At 37.9% G+C, this 20,000-nt stretch overlaps 1 protein-coding gene across 1 annotated transcript; it reads left to right on the top strand.

Annotated features, from left to right (window-relative positions):
• The first annotated feature begins 1,008 nt into the window (after window positions 1-1,008).
• On the top strand, window positions 1,009-15,875 carry SPC25 (SPC25 component of NDC80 kinetochore complex). Its single transcript, XM_043576966.1, has 7 exons — window positions 1,009-1,140; window positions 2,155-2,307; window positions 2,415-2,480; window positions 7,018-7,164; window positions 7,598-7,702; window positions 12,888-12,986; window positions 15,268-15,875. Exons 2-7 carry the CDS (start codon window positions 2,169-2,171, stop codon window positions 15,390-15,392), a joined length of 681 nt encoding a protein of 226 aa, XP_043432901.1. The 5' UTR covers window positions 1,009-1,140; window positions 2,155-2,168; the 3' UTR covers window positions 15,393-15,875.
• The last annotated feature ends 4,125 nt before the right edge of the window (window positions 15,876-20,000 follow it).

The raw sequence follows: 20,000 nt of genomic DNA, 5'->3' as shown, positions 1-20,000 counted from the left end.
GAAGGAAGAAGGTATTATTATTACTATTACCCTCATTTTACAGATGAGGAAACTGAGGTCCAATAGGCCAAGTAACTTGCCCGAGGACAAACTTAGTAAATGATAGAGCCTGGATTTCAAACTCAGGCACTCTTACTGCAGAGTTGGAGCAGTTAGCCACTATCGATTAACTAGAGAAGTAAAATGCCTATGGAACATTAACACTTAGATCTCCCAACAATATCCTCAGAAACTCAGCACTTTAAAATAGTAACTCCTGCCCCTGCCTCCCTGCAACACCCCTTCCCCAATACACCCAAACAACCATGAAGATATTTTCTATTCAACCAACAGCATCACCATTCTTACAAATATAGAAGTTAAAAGCCTTGAATTACTTTTGGTTTCTCCACTTCTTTTCATTTTTAAATACAACACAGACTGTCAGAGAGGATAGGTACCAATGAACTCGCCCATGAAAAGTTTTGTGTCAATGAGTTTTCACTTGGGCAAGGACTACCAGTACTAGGTACTGCGTTTTGTTTCTGTTTCACATGGTCGAAAATAAGAGAATCAAGAAATTTTGGAAATGTTCATATTAGAAGCCAATACACAGTAATGTTCCAACCACTTCCCAATGAAAAGTAATTAAATGATGAGACATATTTAAAAATGGTGTTTTATTAGCTTTAGTATTTTCAATTAACTTTAAGCTACAGAGAGCATTAAAGAAGGCAGTAAATACTTGGCAACAGAATGCGATTAAAGTTCAATATTTATATTTGTTGCAGAAATCTTTATTTGAAACAGATGAATGACTTGTGCTGGGGCGAGTCCTCCCGGAGCTATTAACACTTCACAAAGCAGAGCTGAGAGTCTGTCTCTCAGAAAAAAAAACTACAAATCCCAGAATGCACTTTCCCCTATATTTTTCCGCGAGAATCCCGGAGGGCTAGATTAACCAATCCCTTAATGGAGAGCCTAATTATCAGCCAATCTGAAGGCGAATGAGCGACCGGGGGCGGGAGGAGGAAGGCGCCCTAAAATTTGAAATAGGAAAGTTGGCGGGGCTGCGGGAGCTGGGTCTGGAGACCTGCTGTTGGCTTGAATTGTTTCTGGTCTTGTGTGGGTTGGCGGCGGGGCTCAGGTCTCCTGGAAAAGGTGAGAGAGTTGGGGGCTGACTAGGGTTCCTCGACCTGCCTGTCGCGATAGGGGAAAGTGTATTTCTGGGCTGGATTTGTTTTCGGGAGCGAAGTCTGTGAAATGCACGGCTTTGTTGTTTGCACTGCTGGGCTTCGCTGAGGCCGAAGGGTTCCGGGTTCCACCGAACGAGATGTGTGTGGCCTTCTTGGGAAGGTTTTGAGTTATTGGGATGGTTTTAGCGTTACAGAAAACTGGCGGGGCCTGGAGTCTTACCGGACATTGTTTTACAGAAGACACTAAGGCCCAGAGAGTTCAGGGTGACTTGTACTTTTCCTGGACTAAGCCTACTAAATTCCCACTCCAAGTAGCCTTTTTAGTGCTACTTCTTCTTTTCCTGATCTGGGTGGGAGGGAGAGGCGGGCTAGATATGTCTCATAGGGTCTTATCCTATGAGAGGGGGCCGGTCATCCGTCCATTGGGGACCTGGCTGGCAATCCAGGCTGGAATTCAAAAGATCTGAATTGGAAACGCCTTAAAAGTTACCAATTTTACTTGTGAGGAAGTATGAGTATCTTGTGCAGTTAAACTAACAAGTCCCTAGGAGGTAAGGATGTCCTTCCTGGAATCTTGCATCTTAACTGTAATTAAGTCCAGATGGCTTGATCCGCCCTGGAATAGCTAGAGTTAAAAGTAAGCTGCTTGGGTCACCCAGATGGCTCAGTCAGGTTAAGCATCCTACTTAGGCTCACAGTTACTGAGGTTGAGCCCCGCATGGGCTCTGCACTGACAGCTTGGAGCCTGGAGCCTGCTTGGGATTCTGTGTCTTCCTCTTTCTGCCCCTCCCCTGCCTGTACTCTCTTTCTCTCTCAAGAACAAGTAAATATTTAAAAAGTAAGATATCCTTTTTAAAAAAAGCAAGCTGCTAATTATTTCCTAGCAAAAGTCAAACTGCCAAAATATGCTTGATTGGAATATGAGCTTGATTTTATTTCAACAACTTATAAAAAATACAATCAATGTTTTGTTTTGTAGCATTCTCTTACAAGATGATAGAGGACGAACTGGCACTATTTGATAAAAGCATAAATGAATTTTGGAATAAATTCAAAAGCACTCTCAGTGACACGTCCTGTCAAATGATGGGACTAAGAGATACCTACAAAGACTCCATCAAAGCACTTACAGGTAACTAAAGTTAACTTGTAACATGCTGCTTTGTTTTTTTTTTTTTTTTTTTTTTTTTTTATGTTATTTCAGCTGAATCGAAACTTCAATTCCAATTTCTCTTTCAGAAAAGCTGTCTGTGAAATTAAAGGAAGAGGAACGAATGGTTGAGATGTTTCTGGAATATCAAAATCGTAGGTGACAAACTATAGATCACAGAGGGTTTTTTAGATTAAACATCTTTATGCAGTCCCTCATACAAGTAAAACAATATCCTGTGGGGCACCTGGGTCGGTCACTTGACTCTTAATCTTCGCTTGGGTCTTGATCTCAGGGTTGTCAGTTCGGGTCCCGTGTTGGGGTCTGCACTGGGCATGAAGCCTACTTTAAAAAAAAAAAAAAAGAAAGAAAGAAAGAAAAGAAAAAAAACAGTGTGTTCTGTGTGTGTGCATATATATATGCAGATACATGTATAAAAATAATAAACATTTATGTATCTGCAACCCAGCTTAAGAAATAGAACATCTTATATAATACTTTTCTCTAATCCTACCTTCCAGAACTAACCTATTAATATTTAGTATTGTATTTTTGAATGTTATATAAATGGCATCATTTGCTGTATATGCTGTCCCTTTTTTAATTCATCACTGTGCTTGTGATCATCTATGCTGATGTGTAAATGACAATTTTTTGAAAAACAGGTTTGTTTTCCCATTGGAAATCATAGACTGGGGTTTAAAAAGCAGGAGTTCTTCAGTTCTTTCCCTTAGGGGAAGGAATCTGGATTAACCATGTTTTGGAGAAGGAGCCACTGTTACTCTCAGGAGAGGACACTGATCTGGATACATTTGGGGAGTATGGAAGGTGGAGGGAACTCATTCACTCACCACATATTTGTTGAGCAGTATCAAGGAAGATACTGCAGAGAACAAATTGTTCAAAAATTCTGGCCTGCCTAGAGCATCTGTTGCTTCTATATTATTATAAGGAGGAAGATCATCTGTTCAAAGTGAGAAGCGTTTACTATGGACCAGGCTCTTAAATCCTAAAATCCTAAGGACACCTGGGAGGCTCAGTTGGTTAAGTGTCTGACTCTCAATTTCAGTTCAGGGCATCATCCCAGGGTAGTGGGATCAAGCCCCTTCGTCAGACTCCGGGGTGGGCGTGGAGCCTGCTTAAGATTCTTTCTCTCCATCTCCTCTGCTTCTTGCCCTCTGGCACTCACTCTCTCAAAAAAAAAAAAAAAAAAAAAAGAACAAAAGTCCTGAAATCTTTACAAGACCAAAATTATCCCTTTTTTCAGATGAAAAAATTGAAGCTCACTGAGGTTACAGAACTTGGTTAAGGTCATACATTTGATAGATACTAGGTCTAGGATTGCAGCCAAATGTCTGCTCTTTCTAGTGTACCATAAAACAATCTTTCCACATGGAAGGGAAAACTCAAGGGAGGATTTATGTGCTGAGTAGTAGTGAAAGTTTGAAATACCTGCCCTAGAGAATAAAAGACAACTGACAGTGTATACATGAGTTATGCCATATCAAGGGCCCTTACATTTATACTGGCACAAATCCATACAGTTCTTTACATGTTCTAATAAAAACACTGACATATATGGTATTTATGTATCACTTAATAATTTAAAAGTTTCTGTATTATTGTGTACTCTAACCCTGTGAGTTAAAGAAATAGGGTGGGCATTATTATCCTCCTTTTATAAGAGTCTCCAAAGTTATAATTTGACCAAGGTCCTTGGGTAACAACTGAAGAGTCAGATTGGAACTGATACTTTTGGACTTTTAATATGTATCTCTTTTGCCATACATGTCTCCTTAATTATTTTTAAGTGCATTTTTCCATAGTGGCTACTCTGGAAAATAATATGCAGGGTTCCTCAGAAAATTAAAACTACCATATGATCCAGTAATTCTATTTCTGGGTGTTTATCAGAGGGAACCAAAAACACTAACTCAGGAAAACATCTGTACACTTGTTTGTTTGTTTGTTTGTTTGTTTATTGAGAGACAGCTAGTGGGAGAGGGGCAGAGGAAGAGAGAATCTTAAGCAACCTTCACAGTTGGCGTAGAGCCCGAGGTGGGGTTTGATCCCAGGCTCAATCCCATGATCCTGGGGTCATGACCTGAGTCGAAATCAAGAGTTGCATGCTCAACTAACTCTGAGAGGATATTCTAACTTATTAATATGCAATATTTATTTAATGATTTACTTATTAGCCATTTAGGATGTTTTCAGCTTTTCATCATTATAAATAATACTGAAAACAATCTTATGTATATCACATACATCTTATTTTCTTAGGTTAACTTGTAAAAATGAAATAACTGGATTAAAGGACATGAATATCCTTAAAACTTGTTTTGCAATGTCAAAAATATTCCACAAGGACTCTAGTATTTTCCATTCTTCTCGACACCAGCTGTCATTTTTGTAAACATTGTTGTAATAAATGAAAATTGGTACGTTACTTGCTTTATTTGCATTTCTGTGATTACTACTCAGGTTAAATTGTCTTTCATGTTTATTAGCCGTCTGCATTCTACATTTCCTCCATTTATCTCTTTGTTTTTGTCTTAGGAATTTATATTTGTGTCTTCTTTAGATTAAGAACTGTTCAGGGAGGATGTTTAATGGTCAAAAGCATGACCTTTGAAGTCAAGTCCTGAGTTTGAATCAGGTCTTAACTATTTTTTGCATCCTAGCAAATAAAACTTTTGGGCAAGTTACTCAACTGCTGAGCCTTTTCCTTTTTTAAATTAGAACTGCATAATGTATTATGAAATTTAAGTAAATTTATGGAAATATAAGGTGTTGAACAAAATTCCTAGCATATAGTAGAGTTTTATGTTTATTTGAATCAAATATGAGGGTTTTTGGCCACTTATTACCTGTTATGTAGTTGGTATATGACTTTCTCTTTGATTTCTTTTTGCCTTTTAGTAAAAACGTCTTTCCCCACAGGAAAGGCTAATTTTATATTCAGATACTGCCTTTTAGGTTTGCAAGATTTCATTTTATATTTAAATATTTAATATATATGGAATTTATTTTGGATTTCAGCATGGTTTGGGAAACCGTCCACCACTTGATTTATGATATTTCATTTTTCATATTTCCCAAAGATACCAGTGTTTGTTTGGGAATGCCTTTTTTGTTTGTTTAACTGAGCTGTATGTCGTTTCTTCAGCTAGTACTCCATTATTGTGTTAAAAGTGTCACATTCACACATGTTAAATCTGGTGGGACAAGTACCTTTCCTTGTTATTTCTCTTACCATATTTCCTTAACTGTTCTCTCCTGTGTACTCATCAGATAAATTTTATAATTTTGTTAGATCCTCCTCTTCCCTTCCCTCCAGAGTCCATTGGGATTGCATCATATGTAGAAATGAATTTGGGAAATACTGACATCTTTATAATATTTAGAAGCATAAAATGTCTCCATATATATAGGTTATTTGTTTCAGACAGGTTTTGCATTATTTTTTCATACAGGGCCTACATTTCTTAATTTAGATTATTCCTGGATGTTTTGTTATTAATGTAAATGAAGTTTCACCCTTCCTACCTCTCTCTTTCCCTCTCTTCCTTCACTTTAAAAAAAAAATTTTTTTAATGTTTATTTATTTTTGAAACAGAGACAGAGCACAAACAGGGGAGGGGCAGAGAGAGAGAGAGAGGGAGACACAGAATCCGAAGCAGGCTCCAGGCTCTGAGCTGTTAGCACAGAGAGCCATGTGGGGCTCGAACTCACGGATGGTGAGACCATGACCTGAGACGAAGTCGGATGCTTAACCGACTGAGCCACCCAGGCGCCCCATCTCTTCCTTCACTCCTTTTTGTCTTTTTGGTATTTTCCAGAATCATTTATACTGCATTATAATGAATTGTTTCTTTTAAGTACTGTGTAAAAACATTTTCAGATTTGGTTGTCTTTGATGGTGGGCTTTATTTATGTACTTATTTGAAGGGTATTGCTGCAAACGTCATGACCTGATTTTCTTTTTGTGGTTTAAGTTGGTATTCTCAGGGCGTCTGGGTGGCTCAGTCGGTTAAGCGTCCGACTTCAGCTCAGGTCATGATATCACCGTTTGTGAGTCTGAAACCCGCGTCAGGCTCTGTGCTGACAGCTCGGAGCCTGGAGCCTGCTTTGCATTCTATGTCTCCCTCTCTCTCTCTGCCCCTCCCTGCTCATGCTCTGTTTCTCTCACTCTCAAAAATGAATAAAAAAAATTTTTTTTTAAATAATAATTTGGTATTCTCATTTTAAAAAGAGTTTTGTCTCATTTTTATTTTCAAAGACAAATAGGAAAGAATAGGATTTTTTTTCCCTTTTCTTTATAATTTTTGAACCATTAGAAAGCACTTATCAGTCAAAACGTTTTTGGGGCACCTGGGTGGCTCAGTCAGTTAAGCATCCGACTTCTGCTCAGGTCATGATCTCACAGTTCCTAAGGTCAAGCCCTGCATGGAGCTCTGTGCTGACAGCTCAGAGCCTGGAACCTGCTTCAGATTCTGTCTCCCTCTCCCTCACTCATGCTCACTTGCGCGCGCGCTCTCTCTCTCTCTCAAAAGTAAATAAATAAAATAAGTAAATAAAACACTCTTTATTAATCCTAATGAAAGTCAGTATTTTAGTCTTTTCTTACCAGAGATAGATATTGGAGAGCAAAGTATATATATTCTAGCTAATACTTTGTACTTCTTACAGAGATCTGTAGGCGGAATAAGCTCATTCAAGAAAAAAAAGACAACTTGTTAAGATTGATTGCTGAAATAAAAGACAAAAATGAGAAACTAGAAGTACTGACTGCAAATATTCAGGATCTTAAGGAAGAATATGCTAGGAAGAAGGAAAGTAAGTTTCTAGTTGTACATATATTTAAAACATTAAATTTCAAAGTGGTGATGGTTCACAATTATCTATCTCTTGCCTTCTCTCCAGTTCATAGTAAAAATGGGTAACATCTCAGGGGCATAGCCAGCCACTCATTTCTGCAAGGAAGCTATCTGAAGTTAAATAAGTGGGTTTTATTTTCTTTTGTTTTACTTAAGGGTCCTTTTGATTTTTTAATGTAACCAGAGTCATAATGCAATTGATGTGGGAGCTTAATTAAACAGAGTGGGGGGCAGTTTCATTGGAGAAGCCATAGTATAATTTATGCAACAAAGTTAATGATCACACATTCTCTTCCAGGAACTATTAAGCACACTCTTTATGCTGCAAAGTGTCTGTCTAAAAATCCTTCATATTCAAATATGTGTATTTCTTTGTTTTTTTTTAATCATAGCTATTTCTGCTGCTAACAAAGCTAATGAAGAGAAGTTGAAAAGGCTACAGACATCTGCAGACTTGTATAAAGATCGACTTGGACTAGAAATTAGAAAAATTTATGGTGAGTATATTAACGTAAGTAAAACAAGATTAGGTGTGTGTTTTCTTAAGTACAGAAGAATTTTAAAAATATTTTCAAATAAAATAATGACCACATTATTAACTTTTTAGGAAACAGGAAAGAATTTAAAAATTTTTTATCACCGTAACATAATTACTGATGGCTCGGTTATTTATCATCCAGTATTGTAATAAATGTATGTTTGGCATGATTGCCAACATGAAAGTAATTTTTGTTCCTTGTTCTTCCTGGTATTCTATGATCAGCATTTTTCCAGTTGCTATAGCCTTCCCATGGTAATTTTAAAATAGCGACATACTAATTCATTCCATTAATGTCTCTTAATTTATGCAATCTTTTATCCACCTAATACAGGTATTGTTTCTAACTTAACATTCAGATTCTGCCAACGTTTCAGTTTTAGAAGTACTATAGTGAATACAGACTTCTCCATTTCTTTTGTATAATTTCCGTGGAATTCCTAGGGAGGCATTACTGGGGTAAAGCATGTAAATATTTTAATGACCGTGATGTGTGGTGTATGTGGCAGTTTATAGCACTACTCACGGTGTTAGCAGTCCCCAGGATCACCGTCAGGTTTGGGGATTCGCTAGAAAGACTTACAGGATGCAGCATAGAATCAGTCATATTGCCATCTCAGATGTATGGCAGAAACTGCAATAAACTGCAAAACAGCCCCAAAAAGGCACTGGAGCAAAGTCTAAAAGAAACACTTTTTTCAGGCATAGTTTTTTAAGAGTCCTAACCCAGCAGAGTCACACAAGACATGCTTATTAATTCCTTTAGCATTGAATGTGACAATACACGGGAAAGGTTGTCTACCAGGGAAGTTCATCAGAGACCCAGGAAGCTTGTGCTGGTTTTCCCTGCACTTCGCCCTATGTGTTTTTCCCTCTTGCTGATTTTGCCATAGTCTTTCACTGTGATAAATTATAGCCCTGTGTATGACCCTCTGGTGAATCATATGAGTTCTCTTAGCGAATCTTCAAACCTAGGGTGGTTTGGGGGACTCCCAACACATCAGCCAAGGGCCAGCTTGCAAGCAGACCTTTCTAAGATTCTAAGGATAGCATCGTCAGGCCTGCTGCGTTAATTCTTTTGTGCACACCTCTCTACGATGTAAAGTGTACCCACTTCATTGTATTCTTGCCAGAATTGTATTTTGTTTGTTTGTTTGTTGTTGTTGTTTGGCAGCAAAGTAGATATAATTGGAGCATTGTTTTTAAGTGCATTTCTTTATTAATGAACAGGTAAACTTTTCTTCTGAATATTTACTGTATTTCTTAGATTGTTTGGTCTCTTCATTCATATATCTATTAGTCTTTTTTGTGCCCCCCATCTGTGGAAATAAGCTATTAATAAAAAAGTTAAATTTTATTAAAATACAATATTAAATTTTATTAAAAATATTAAATTAAACCTTTTTTAAATGTTTATTGATTTTTGAGAGAGAGAGAGAAAAAGCATGAGTGGGGGATGGGCAGAGAGAGGGAGACAGAGGATCTGAAATAGGCTTTGCACTGACAGCAGAGAGCTTGATGCAGGGCTCGAACTCATGAACTGTAAGATCACGATCTGAGCCGAAGTCGGACACTTAACCAACTGAGCCACCCAGGTACCCCCCAAAATATTAACCTTTTGATTAGAGGGAAATACAGGGTCCAACTCTGAATTTTTGATCCATTGGACTCACTGTCATCCCGAGGTGTTTTGGGGTCAGAAAGCTTTAAAATTATATTCAGATTTAAAATTAGAACTTTCTCGACAAATATCATATGACTTCACTCATATGAGGACTTTAAGACACAGAATAGATGAACATAAGGGAAGGGAAGCAAAAAATAATGTCAAAACGGAGGGGGACAAAACGCAAGAGACTTTTAAATATGGAGAATGAGCAGAGGCGTACTGAAGGGGTTGTGGGAGGGGGGATGGGCTAACTGGGTAAGGGACATTAAGGAATCTACTCCTGAAATCATTGTTGCACTATATGCTAACTAACTTGGATGTAAATTAAAAAAAATAAAAAATGATAATTTTCTCATGGCACCTGGATCGCTCAATGGGTTAAGCATTCAACTCTTGGTTTCAGCTCAGGTGATGATTTCACAATTCATGGGTTCAAGCCCCAAGCTGGGCTCCGTGCTGACATTGCAGAGCCTGCTTGGGATATTCTCTCTCTCTCTCTCTCTCTCTGTACCCCTCCCTTGCTCACTCTGTATTCCTCTCTCTCTCAAAATAAGTAAAGAAACATTTACAAAAGAATTAGAACTTTTCATAGCCCTCAAAGTCAGGAAATAATCCTTTTTTAAAAAGGATTTTAAAAAGAATTTTAAAAGGATTTTATTTATTTATTTTTTTTTTATTAATTTTTTTTTTCAACGTTTATTTATTTTTGGGACAGAGAGAGACAGAGCATGAACGGGGGAGGGGCAGAGAGAGAGGGAGACACAGAATCGGAAACAGGCTCCAGGCTCTGAGCCATCAGCCCAGAGCCTGACGCGGGGCTCGAACTCCCGGACTGCGAGATCGTGACCTGGCTGAAGTCGGACGCTTAACCGACTGCGCCACCCAGGCGCCCCAATTTTAAAAGGATTTTAAAAGAGAAACCCAAATTAAACTCTTTGTTATCTTATGATGTCTTTTTTCCTTGGCATACATCTCTTCCATTACCATTAACACTTTTTTTTTTTCTTTTCAACTTTTTATTTAAATTGTAGTTAGTTAACATACAGTGTGCAATATTGCTTTCAGGAGTAGAACCCAATGATTCATCACTTACATACAATACCCAGTGCTCATCACATCAAATGCCCTCCTTAATACCCATCACCCATCTAGCCCATCCCCAACCACCTCCCCTCTAGCAACCTTCAGTTTGTTCTCTATAGTAAAGAGTCTCTTATGGTCTGTTTCCTTCCACCCCTCTTCCCATATGTTCATCTATTTTGTTTCTTAAATTTCAGATATGAGTGAAATCATATGGTATTTGTCTTTCTCTTAGCATAATACACGCTAGCTCCACCCACATCACTGCAAATGGCAAGATTTCATTCTTTTTGATGGCGGAGTAGTATTCCTGTGTGTGTGTGTGTGTGTGTGTGTGTGTGTGTGTGCGCGCGCGTGCGCGCGCGCGCGCCATTCAAAAGTCGATGGACATTTGGGCTCTTTCCATAATTTGGCTATTGTTGATAATGCTGCTAAAAACGTTGGGGTGCATGTTTCCATTCAAATCAATATTTTTGTCCTTTCAATAAATATCTAGTAGTGCAGTTGCTGGATCATACAGTAGTTCTATTTTTAACTTTTTAAGTAACTGTTATCCAGAGTGGCTGCACCAGTTTGCATTCCCTCCAACAGAGCACGAGGGTTCCCCTTTCTCCACATCTTCGCCAACAGCTATTAACACTTTCAAAATCTGGTCTACTGATGTAATTATTTCATTTTGAATAAAAATGCAAGACAAATGTTTTTCAAAGTTTCTAAACTTTACTTTTTTATAATTAAAAGCATTTTTTAAATGAAATTTACAGATTTTTTATTTTGTAGAGCAAAACTAAAATGCATGTGAGTTTCTACTTTGTGGCTGCCATTTTTTTTTATTAAAAAAATGTTTAATGTTTTTGAGAGAGTGTGAGAGCACATGAGTAGGGGGAGGGGCAGAGAGAGAAGGAGACACAGAATCGGAAGCAGGCTCCAGGCTCTATGCTGACAGCTCAGGGGCTCAAACTCACCACGATCTGAGCTGAAGTCGGATACTTAACCACCCCAGGCACCTCTGTGGCTGCCATTTTTAATTTCTTCTGGGCATTTACTCCTTTGGGAACATTTGGAGGTCTTTTGGAGAAATAGGCATTAATTGCAGATAACTATGTAGAAAAAGTCAAATCTGTTCAATATTTTTTATTGTGATAAAACTACATGACATAGAATTTGCCATTTTAACTATTTTTTATTGTACAATTCTGTAGCATTATGTTAACAGTGCTATGCAACCATCACCACTATTTCCAGAATTCTTTAATACCACAAACAAAAATTCTGTACCCATTAAACAATAACTTATTCCTCCTTCCCCAGCCCCTGATAACTTCTACTTTCTCTCTAAATTTACCTATTCTAAGTATTTCATGTAGGTGGAATCATACAGTATTTGTCCTGTTCTTTTGCATCTGGATTATTGTATTTAGCATGATGTTTTCGAGGTTCATTCATGTTGTAGCATGTATCAGAAGTTCATTCCTTTTTATTACCAAATGATATTCTGTTGTGACTATACCATATTTTTTTGTTCCTTTAGTCATCTGTCAGTGAACACAGTTATTACCACCTTTTGGCTGCTGTGGGTAATGCTGCTATAAGCATTGGCATCGTTATTTGAGTCCCTATTCTCTATTCTTTTTTTTTGATATGTACTGAGGAGTGGAGTTACTGGGTCATTGCAATTCTTTATTGTAACTTTTTGAGGAACTGCCAAGCTGTTTTCCGCAGCTGCAACGCCATTTTACATTCCTACTAGCAATGTCCTGATTTTGCCATGTCTTCATTCACACTGTTCTTTTCTTTTTTCTTGTTTTGTTTTGTTTTGTTTTTTGTTTTGTTATAGCTGTCCTGGTGGGTATAAAATAATATCTCATTGTAGTTTTGGGTTGCATTTCCCCAGTGATTAGTGGTATTGAGCATCTTTCCATGTGCTTATTATTGGACATTTGTATCTATTCTTCAGAGAAATACTTACTCAAGTCCTTAGTCCAGTTTTTAATTGGATTGCTTTTCTTTTAGTTGTTCAGTTGTAGTTCTTTTAAATGTATTCTCTATATTAAGTCCATATCCGAGATAGGATTTGCAAATATTTTCTCCCATTCTGTGGGTTATCTTTCCACTGCCTTGGTAATATCCTTTAAAGGACAAAAGTTTTTAATTTTGATGAAGTCTAATTTATCAGTTCTTTTCTTTTGTTACTTGTGTTTTTGTATCATGTTTAAATTGTAATTCATTTAAAACTAATTTGTAACTTGTACATTTGGAGGCTTGGTTAAGTGTATATATACATACATTTAGCAGTCTAGATACTGATTAAGGACAGAGGTGAGAAAGCTCATCTCCATTGAAAGGCTTGGCACAATAAAATATTCTCACACCAAATAATTTAATTTTTTTTCAGGTGATAAGTTGCAGTTTATATTTACTAATATTGACCCTAAGCATCCTGAGAACCCTTTTATGTTTTCCCTCCACCTAAATGAAGCAAGGGAATATGAGGGTATGTATTCCTCTCTCTTAACTGGTATTTAAGACTGGCATCCAAAATGTTATCTGACTTAGCATATAGAGTAATATGAAGGAGCGGTGCCTGGGTGGCTCAGTCGGTTAAGTGTCTGACTCTTGGTTTCAGCTCAGGTCATGATTTCACAGTTTTATGAGTGTGAGCCCCATGTTGGGCTCTGTGCTGACCCTGAGGAGCCTGCTTGGAATTCTCTCTGCCTCTGTCTCTGTCTCTGTCTCTCTCTCTCTCTCTGCCCCTCCCTTGCTAGCACTCTGTCTCTTTCAAAATAAATAAATAAACTATAAAAATAAAGTAATATGAAAGAAAGTAATGTTCCCACAAGGTGTCCCTTTCTTTGCCAGCTTGCTTCATGGGATAGGGTCTTCTAAAGGCTGTGAATGTAGTTTTGATTTATAGTTATCATCTAGGAGCCTTAATATGTAACTTCTATTCAGGATGGCACAGTGCCACCTTGGTAGAAAAGTCTAAAAGACCACCAATCACTGCATTTCATATGCAAGTATGAATTATCCTTTTAGAGAACATAAAACTATAAAGGATATGACTATATAAATGTGAATATTATAATGTATTCAAGTAGGTGATTTTAAAAGCAAATGCTAAGTCATCAGAATGTGATCATTTATTTTACCAAAAATCAATTTAAGAAATATTATCCTCTCCTGAAAAATCGCGCACATTGGTAATTTAGCTCACCTACTGATTCTCCAGCAGGCCAGAAAGGCATCGATTTATGGGGAATATATGTGATTGGTAATAGTTGGAACTAGAAGAGAATGGAAATATATTTATCTCTCTTTAATTCTTGGGCCCCTTTTAAAGTAATTTTTAATTTATTGGAATTCAGAAAAATGGTTCTCAGCTCATTAGACCTGTGTTCTCATCTGAAAGCATTTATAGCACACATACACTCAGAAGGACTGCTGAGTTGTCTCCTTAATGTGCCCCGGTGACTTGATCCTCATTCTCATGGAATTTGTATTTAGGAACCTAATTCATGTGCAAATTTTTTCTCTCTGTAAATATCTTCTTTTTTTTTTTTTTTTTTTAAATTTTTTTTTTTTCAACGTTTATTTATTTTTGGGACAGAGAGAGACAGAGCATGAACGGGGGAAGGGCAGAGAGAGAGGGAGACACAGAATCGGAAACAGGCTCCAGGCTCTGAGCCATCAGCCCAGAGCCCGACGCGGGGCTCGAACTCACGGACCGCAAGATCGTGACCTGGCTGAAGTCGGACGCTTAACTGACTGCGCCACCCAGGCGCCCCACTCTGTAAATATCTTCTAATGAGTGCTAAAGTTTCAAAAGCAAACCCCAAAACCCACATACCTTGCATATCCTCTCTTGCTACATAGGGTCATGGTATTTGATAGTGTGTTAAAATAGAATCTACGGTGTGATTTTGAACCAAGTGCCTTTTGTTCTTTCTCTGCTGTGGTCCTGGTCCTTGTGTCCTAAACAATCTCTACCAAAGAACTGGAAATCTGATATGGTTGACTTTCTTCCCCTTGGGCAAAGGACCAAATTGTTGGGAGAGAAAGCTGAATCATTCCTTTCCTTTGACCACCCTCACTGGAGATTTGTTTACAATTTGTACAACTGCATGTTGAGAGGTGTACCGTTATTTGTGACTTTGTGTCACATTTGATTAGTAGGTCCTGTAAATACCACTTTTAGAATAGCAACCACATTTTCTAGTGAACACTTGTAAAACCTTAGATTTTTTCCCCATAATTGTAAATTACTAAAAGTTGTCATTGAAAGCTGTTCTTTTTTTGATCCAGTGGCCAGGAACTAGAATTCAAGCCAAAAGTTTACAGAGAAAACTGACTTAACAGTGAAAAAAACAACAAAACAAAAAACCCAACGCACACACGCGCACGCGCGCGCGCACACACACACACACACACACACACACACCTGTTAAAACAGTTTAGTTAAAATGTAAGAAAGATGACTGGAAATGGCATTCTGTTCTTTTTATCACCGAGTTCTTCAATCCCTTGACTACCATCTGTTTAAATTTAAAGTACAATTATAGTGCTTAAGATTTTAATATTTACAGATTAAACAAAGAAAAGGTCCAAAAGATAGTTAGGATATGAAAATCAAGTGTATCTGTTGTTCTATGCTGGAAGCATTTCAGTAAAATGGAATTGAAATAATTTGAATCAGATGAAAGCATCTAAGTTAGAAACACTTCTCTCCCATAAAAAATCTCATTCACATTATCTTCCCTTTTTTTTTTTTCTTCTAGTGTCAGATAGTGCTCCTCATCTTGAGTGCCTAGCAGAATTTCAAGAGAAAGTAAGGAAGACCAACAATTTCTCGGCTTTTCTTGCCAATGTCCGGAAAGCTTTTACTGCTATGGTTTATAATTAATATATGAATAGTATATAAACACTTTATTTTTCTTCCCTATTGTGTATCTCTTTTAAAAGAATTCTCATTATCCACTGTTTGCCTGTAATTCTTTTGTATTTTTGTAACATTTCTGTGTGGTTTATTTCTTTAAATTATTTTAACTAAAATCTTAAATAAAATTTATAAAGTCAAATGTGTTCTTTTTAAGATGAAAGATAGTATACTATGATAAATGTGTGTGGGGGGATATATATATATATATATATATATATATTAGGAAGAGAGTTTCAGAGCACTTCCCCTCAGTTGCCTCTTATGCCTAGGACTTGGCTCAGAGCTCTGCTTACCATCATATAGCAGTAGAATTTATCTGAGAAGAATGCTATGGGTTGGTAGGAATGTTATCACAGGCCATCCCAGTGTGCAGGCCAGCTTTTAGGAACCATTGATTGGGATTTTTCTGCAGAGATAAAAAGCTAATAAACTGCCCTAGAGATTGGAGTGTGTGCTACTAACAAAGACTTTTTTTTCAACATTTTATTTTTTTAATATCAAATATTTAATATGTAAATATTAAACAACATACTAATATACAAGCAGTGGGCCAAATAAGGAATCAAACGGCAAATCAAAATATGTGAAAACAAAAGAAAAAGAAAACACAATATTCTAAAACCTATGGGATGCAGCAAAAGCAGATTTTAGAGTGAAATTTATGCCATAAATGGTTGTGTTAAGAAAAGTGGTTTAAATAATATTGCACCCCAAGAAACTAAAAAAAGAAGGTAAGCCAATATTTAGTAGAGGAAGCAAATAAAAATTGGAAATAGAGACCAGAATAAACAATAACATAACATTGAAAGTAATGACCAGATTTCTTAAAAAAAAATGAACAAAATTGGCAATACATAGTGTGATAACAGATTACTATAAACCATCACTAACAAATCAATTTCTAAAACTTAGGGGAAAAGCCCAGGTAATTCCAAAAAATGCACAAGTTACTGAAATTGAATCACGAATCTTGAATCCAGGAAATAGGAAATCTTAGATCAAGAATAAGAATGAAAGCTGGACTAGGAATCAAAAATCTCCCATCACAGAAAAGCCTAAGACTACATGGTTTCATTGGTGAATTCTACCAAACATTTAAATGAATAATTAATGACAATTTGTATCAAAATCTTACAAATACTGGAATAGAGGGAACACATTCAAAATCATTCTGTGAAGCCAGTATTACCCTAACACTAAAGCAGGATAAAAACAATATGAGAACAGAAAAAAGTATTTGTCCGATATAAGTACTGCTACTCTGGCTTGCTTTTGACATCTATTTGCATGATAAATATTTCCCCACCCCCTCACTTTCAACCTGCAGATGTCTTAAGGTTCATAATGAGTCTCTTGTAGGTAGCATATAGATGGGTCTTGTTTTTTTATCCTTTCTGCCACCCTATGTCTTTTGATTGGGACCATTTAGTACATTTATATTCAAAGTAATTATTGGCATGTATTTATAGCCATTTTATTACTTGTTTTTTTCGTTGTTTCTGGAGATTTTCTCTGATCTTGTCTGTCACTTTTGGTCTCCTTTGCACTCAAGGAGTCCTCTTTAATATTTCTTGCAGATCTGGTTTAGTGGTCATGAACTCCTTTAGTTTTTGTTTGTCTGGGACACCCTTTATCTCTCCTTCTATTCTGAATGATAGCCTTGCTGAATAGAGTATTCTTGGCTGCAGTTTTTTCCCATTTAGCACTTTGAATATATCATGCCACTCCCTACTGGCTTGCCAAGTCTCTGTTGAGAAATCTCTAGCTAGCCTTATGGATTTTCCCTTGTGAATTAAGGACTTCTCTTGCTGCTTTTAAGACTTTCTTCTTTATCATTATATTTTGCAGATTTAATTAGAATATGCCCAGGTGTTGGCCTGCTTTTGTTGATTTCGATGGGAGTTCTCTGTGCCTCTTGGATATGGATTTCTCCTTCCTTGCCCAGCTGAGGGAGATTTTCTGCCTCCATTCCTTTCCCTTCCCTTCCCTTCCTTCTTTTCTCTTTTTTTCTTTTCTATGCTTTTCCCTTCTCTTCTATTCTTTTCTTTTCAGAGAGAAAGAGCACGTGAGTGGGGGAGAGGGACAGAGGGAGGGAGGGAGAGAGAGAGAGAATCCTAAGCAGGTTCCATGCTCAGTGCAGAGCCCAACACCAAGCTCAATGCCATGAACCTGGGATCATGACCCAAGCTGAAATCAAGAGTTGGACACTCAACCTACTGAGCCACCCAGGCACCCCTCTGCTATTATTTCTTGAAATAAATTTCTGCTAACTTTTCTCTCCTTCTTCTTCTGGGACTCCTGTAAGTGTTATTACATTTCATGGAGTCACTGAGTTCTCTATTTTCATGCCCCATAATTCTTCTTTCTCTCTTTTGTTCAGCTTACTTTCCATTATTTTGTCTTCTAAGTCACTAATTTATTCCTCTGCTTCTTCCAACTTACTCTTCATTGTACCAAGCCTGTTTTCAATCTCATTTATTGCAGTCTTCATTCTGATTAATTTTTTTTTAACTTATCTCTGTGGTAAGGGTCTCCCTGATGTCTTCTATTCTCTTCTCAAGCCCAGTGAGGATCCTTATGATTGTTGTTTTAAATTCTCCATCAGGCATGTTACTTATATCTGTTTAGCTTAGGCCTTTGGCCATGGTCTTATCTTGTTCTTTCATTTGGCATAAATTCCTCTGTCTTGACATTTTGTTTAAGTCTCTGACTTTTACTTTGTGCTGGAAAGTCAATTATACTCCTGCCCCTGCAAGTTATGGCCGTATGAAGAAGAGGTCAGGTATTGCCAATTCATGGCACTTCACAGGGTGTCTCTGGTATGTGCTGCATGTTTTGGTTGCTCTATCTTTCAGGCCAGTTGTCTGCAGAGTTTTTCCTTGACTACTGTGGGCAGTGTTTGGTCCCCGGCCTGAATGTGGAGAGTTTTAACTAGATGTGCTCTGGTCTGTGAAACCTGACACCAACTCCGCCAGAACTGAGGCCTTGTAGAACTCTCTGGTTGACAGCGGTGGTGTGGGCAGGGGTTTGTGCTGGTCTCCTGGGAGAGGGGCCTGCCACACCGGGACTGAGACAACCTTGACTGAGAAGGGCAGTCCCACCAGAGCATGGGTCAGTAAGGGCGGGGGGACGGGGAGGGCGTTGGTATAAGCAAGTTAGGCAGCCAGTGTACAGGCTGAGCTGCTTCCCTCAGGTGGCTCTGTGTTTATGCTGAGGAGCAGGGGAGGGAGATGGTTCCAGCCAGCTCCTTTGTCCCCAGAGAGGCATCTGGAGCTTGTGCCTGACAACGTCTTATCCTATTTTATCACCGTCTTGACTCAAGGGAATATTTTAACAGTGACAGTACAATGAGCAAAAGTACAGCTTTCCTAAGCAGACCTTTACATTTGGCCTTATTTTTTGATATAACTACATTTAAATGAATACATAAAATTGTATCAAAACCCGATTTTGGTTTCTGTGGACCTAGCTTGATTTGGAGCTCAAATTATATTAGTGGATCCATTGCTTAGCTGTTTTTTTCTAGGTTGAGGCCCCACATGGTAGACCCCAGCAACTCCAAGCTGATCCCAATCCCTGAACCAATCACTGGTGATCAGGGGGTAAAGTACATACTTTGATTAGACTAGCTCCCGGCTGTAACCCAGGTGTGGAGGTAGGTTAACTTCAAAAATGGAGCCAAGAGAAGGGGCATTATAGTTCTCTAAGGGACAGACTAGATAATTTGACATCAAAAAATATCAGGTTACTGCTACAGTGAATATATATTTACTTAATTCCCTACCTGAATTATATCTACAAGGAACAAGCATAAAACAAAGAAAAATCTTCATTCACTGAAACTAGACGAAAACCGTGTCTCATAGCACAAACTCTTGAAGATACAATGTTTTGTATCATGTAGTGAGGAAGGCATTGAGCGGGCTTGCCTTGGTAAGAAACTCTGAAGGGTTCCTTTCACCTGCAAGTTACAGAAATAGAGATTGGGGATGAGAGAAGAAATGGGGAGCTTCCTTCCACCTAGGGTCCATTTCTCTTTAGGGACAGCCATTTTTCATTTCTAAATGGGCGTGGAGGTAGGGCAAGATCTGGGAGGTAAGGCCAGGTAGGAGGAAAGTCCCAAAAGGACAATGTAGGAACCAGCTTTACTGCTGGGGTCCAAAGAAAAGTGCACTATCATACGAAACAAAAGGCCTTAAGCAGTAGAACTTTATAGTGAATTGTTTTCTCACCTGAGAAGTTGATTCGTTCCAAAATTGGAATTGGTTCGGGCTGGACGCTTTAGAAAAATAGCTATTTCTTTTTAAAAACTTTTATGTGCCTGGCACTGTTCTAAGCCCTTTACATATGTCTACTCATTTATATTTCCTCAACAGCCTGTGAGGTAGACACTATCCATAACCTTGTTCTACAGATAAGAAATCCAACATAGTAAGAGTTCTAGTAACTTTGAGTCACACAGCTAGTAAGCGTTAGAGTCGGAATTCAAACGTAGGTGGCGGTCTGCCACCTAATTCACAAGCTTCACCTGGACTACACCTTATGCATTTCTGTGCTGCATTGCAGGAAAAG

This window comes from Prionailurus bengalensis, chromosome C1 (genome assembly GCF_016509475.1).
Source record: "Prionailurus bengalensis isolate Pbe53 chromosome C1, Fcat_Pben_1.1_paternal_pri, whole genome shotgun sequence".
NCBI lineage: Eukaryota > Metazoa > Chordata > Mammalia > Carnivora > Felidae > Prionailurus > Prionailurus bengalensis.
This window is presented reverse-complemented; position numbering and strand designations above follow the sequence as displayed.

What these genes read in the sequence shown, in the direction of transcription:
- SPC25 (XM_043576966.1), top strand. Translation starts at nt 2,169, where the DNA reads ATGATAGAGGACGAACTGGCACTATTTGATAAAAGCATAAATGAATTT. An exon ending in ATATGCTAGGAAGAAGGAAA is followed by an intron (nt 7,165 to 7,597) that starts GTAAGTTTCTAG and finishes TTTTAATCATAG; the next exon opens with CTATTTCTGCTGCTAACAAA. An exon ending in TGAAGCAAGGGAATATGAGG is followed by an intron (nt 12,987 to 15,267) that starts GTATGTATTCCT and finishes TTTTTCTTCTAG; the next exon opens with TGTCAGATAGTGCTCCTCAT.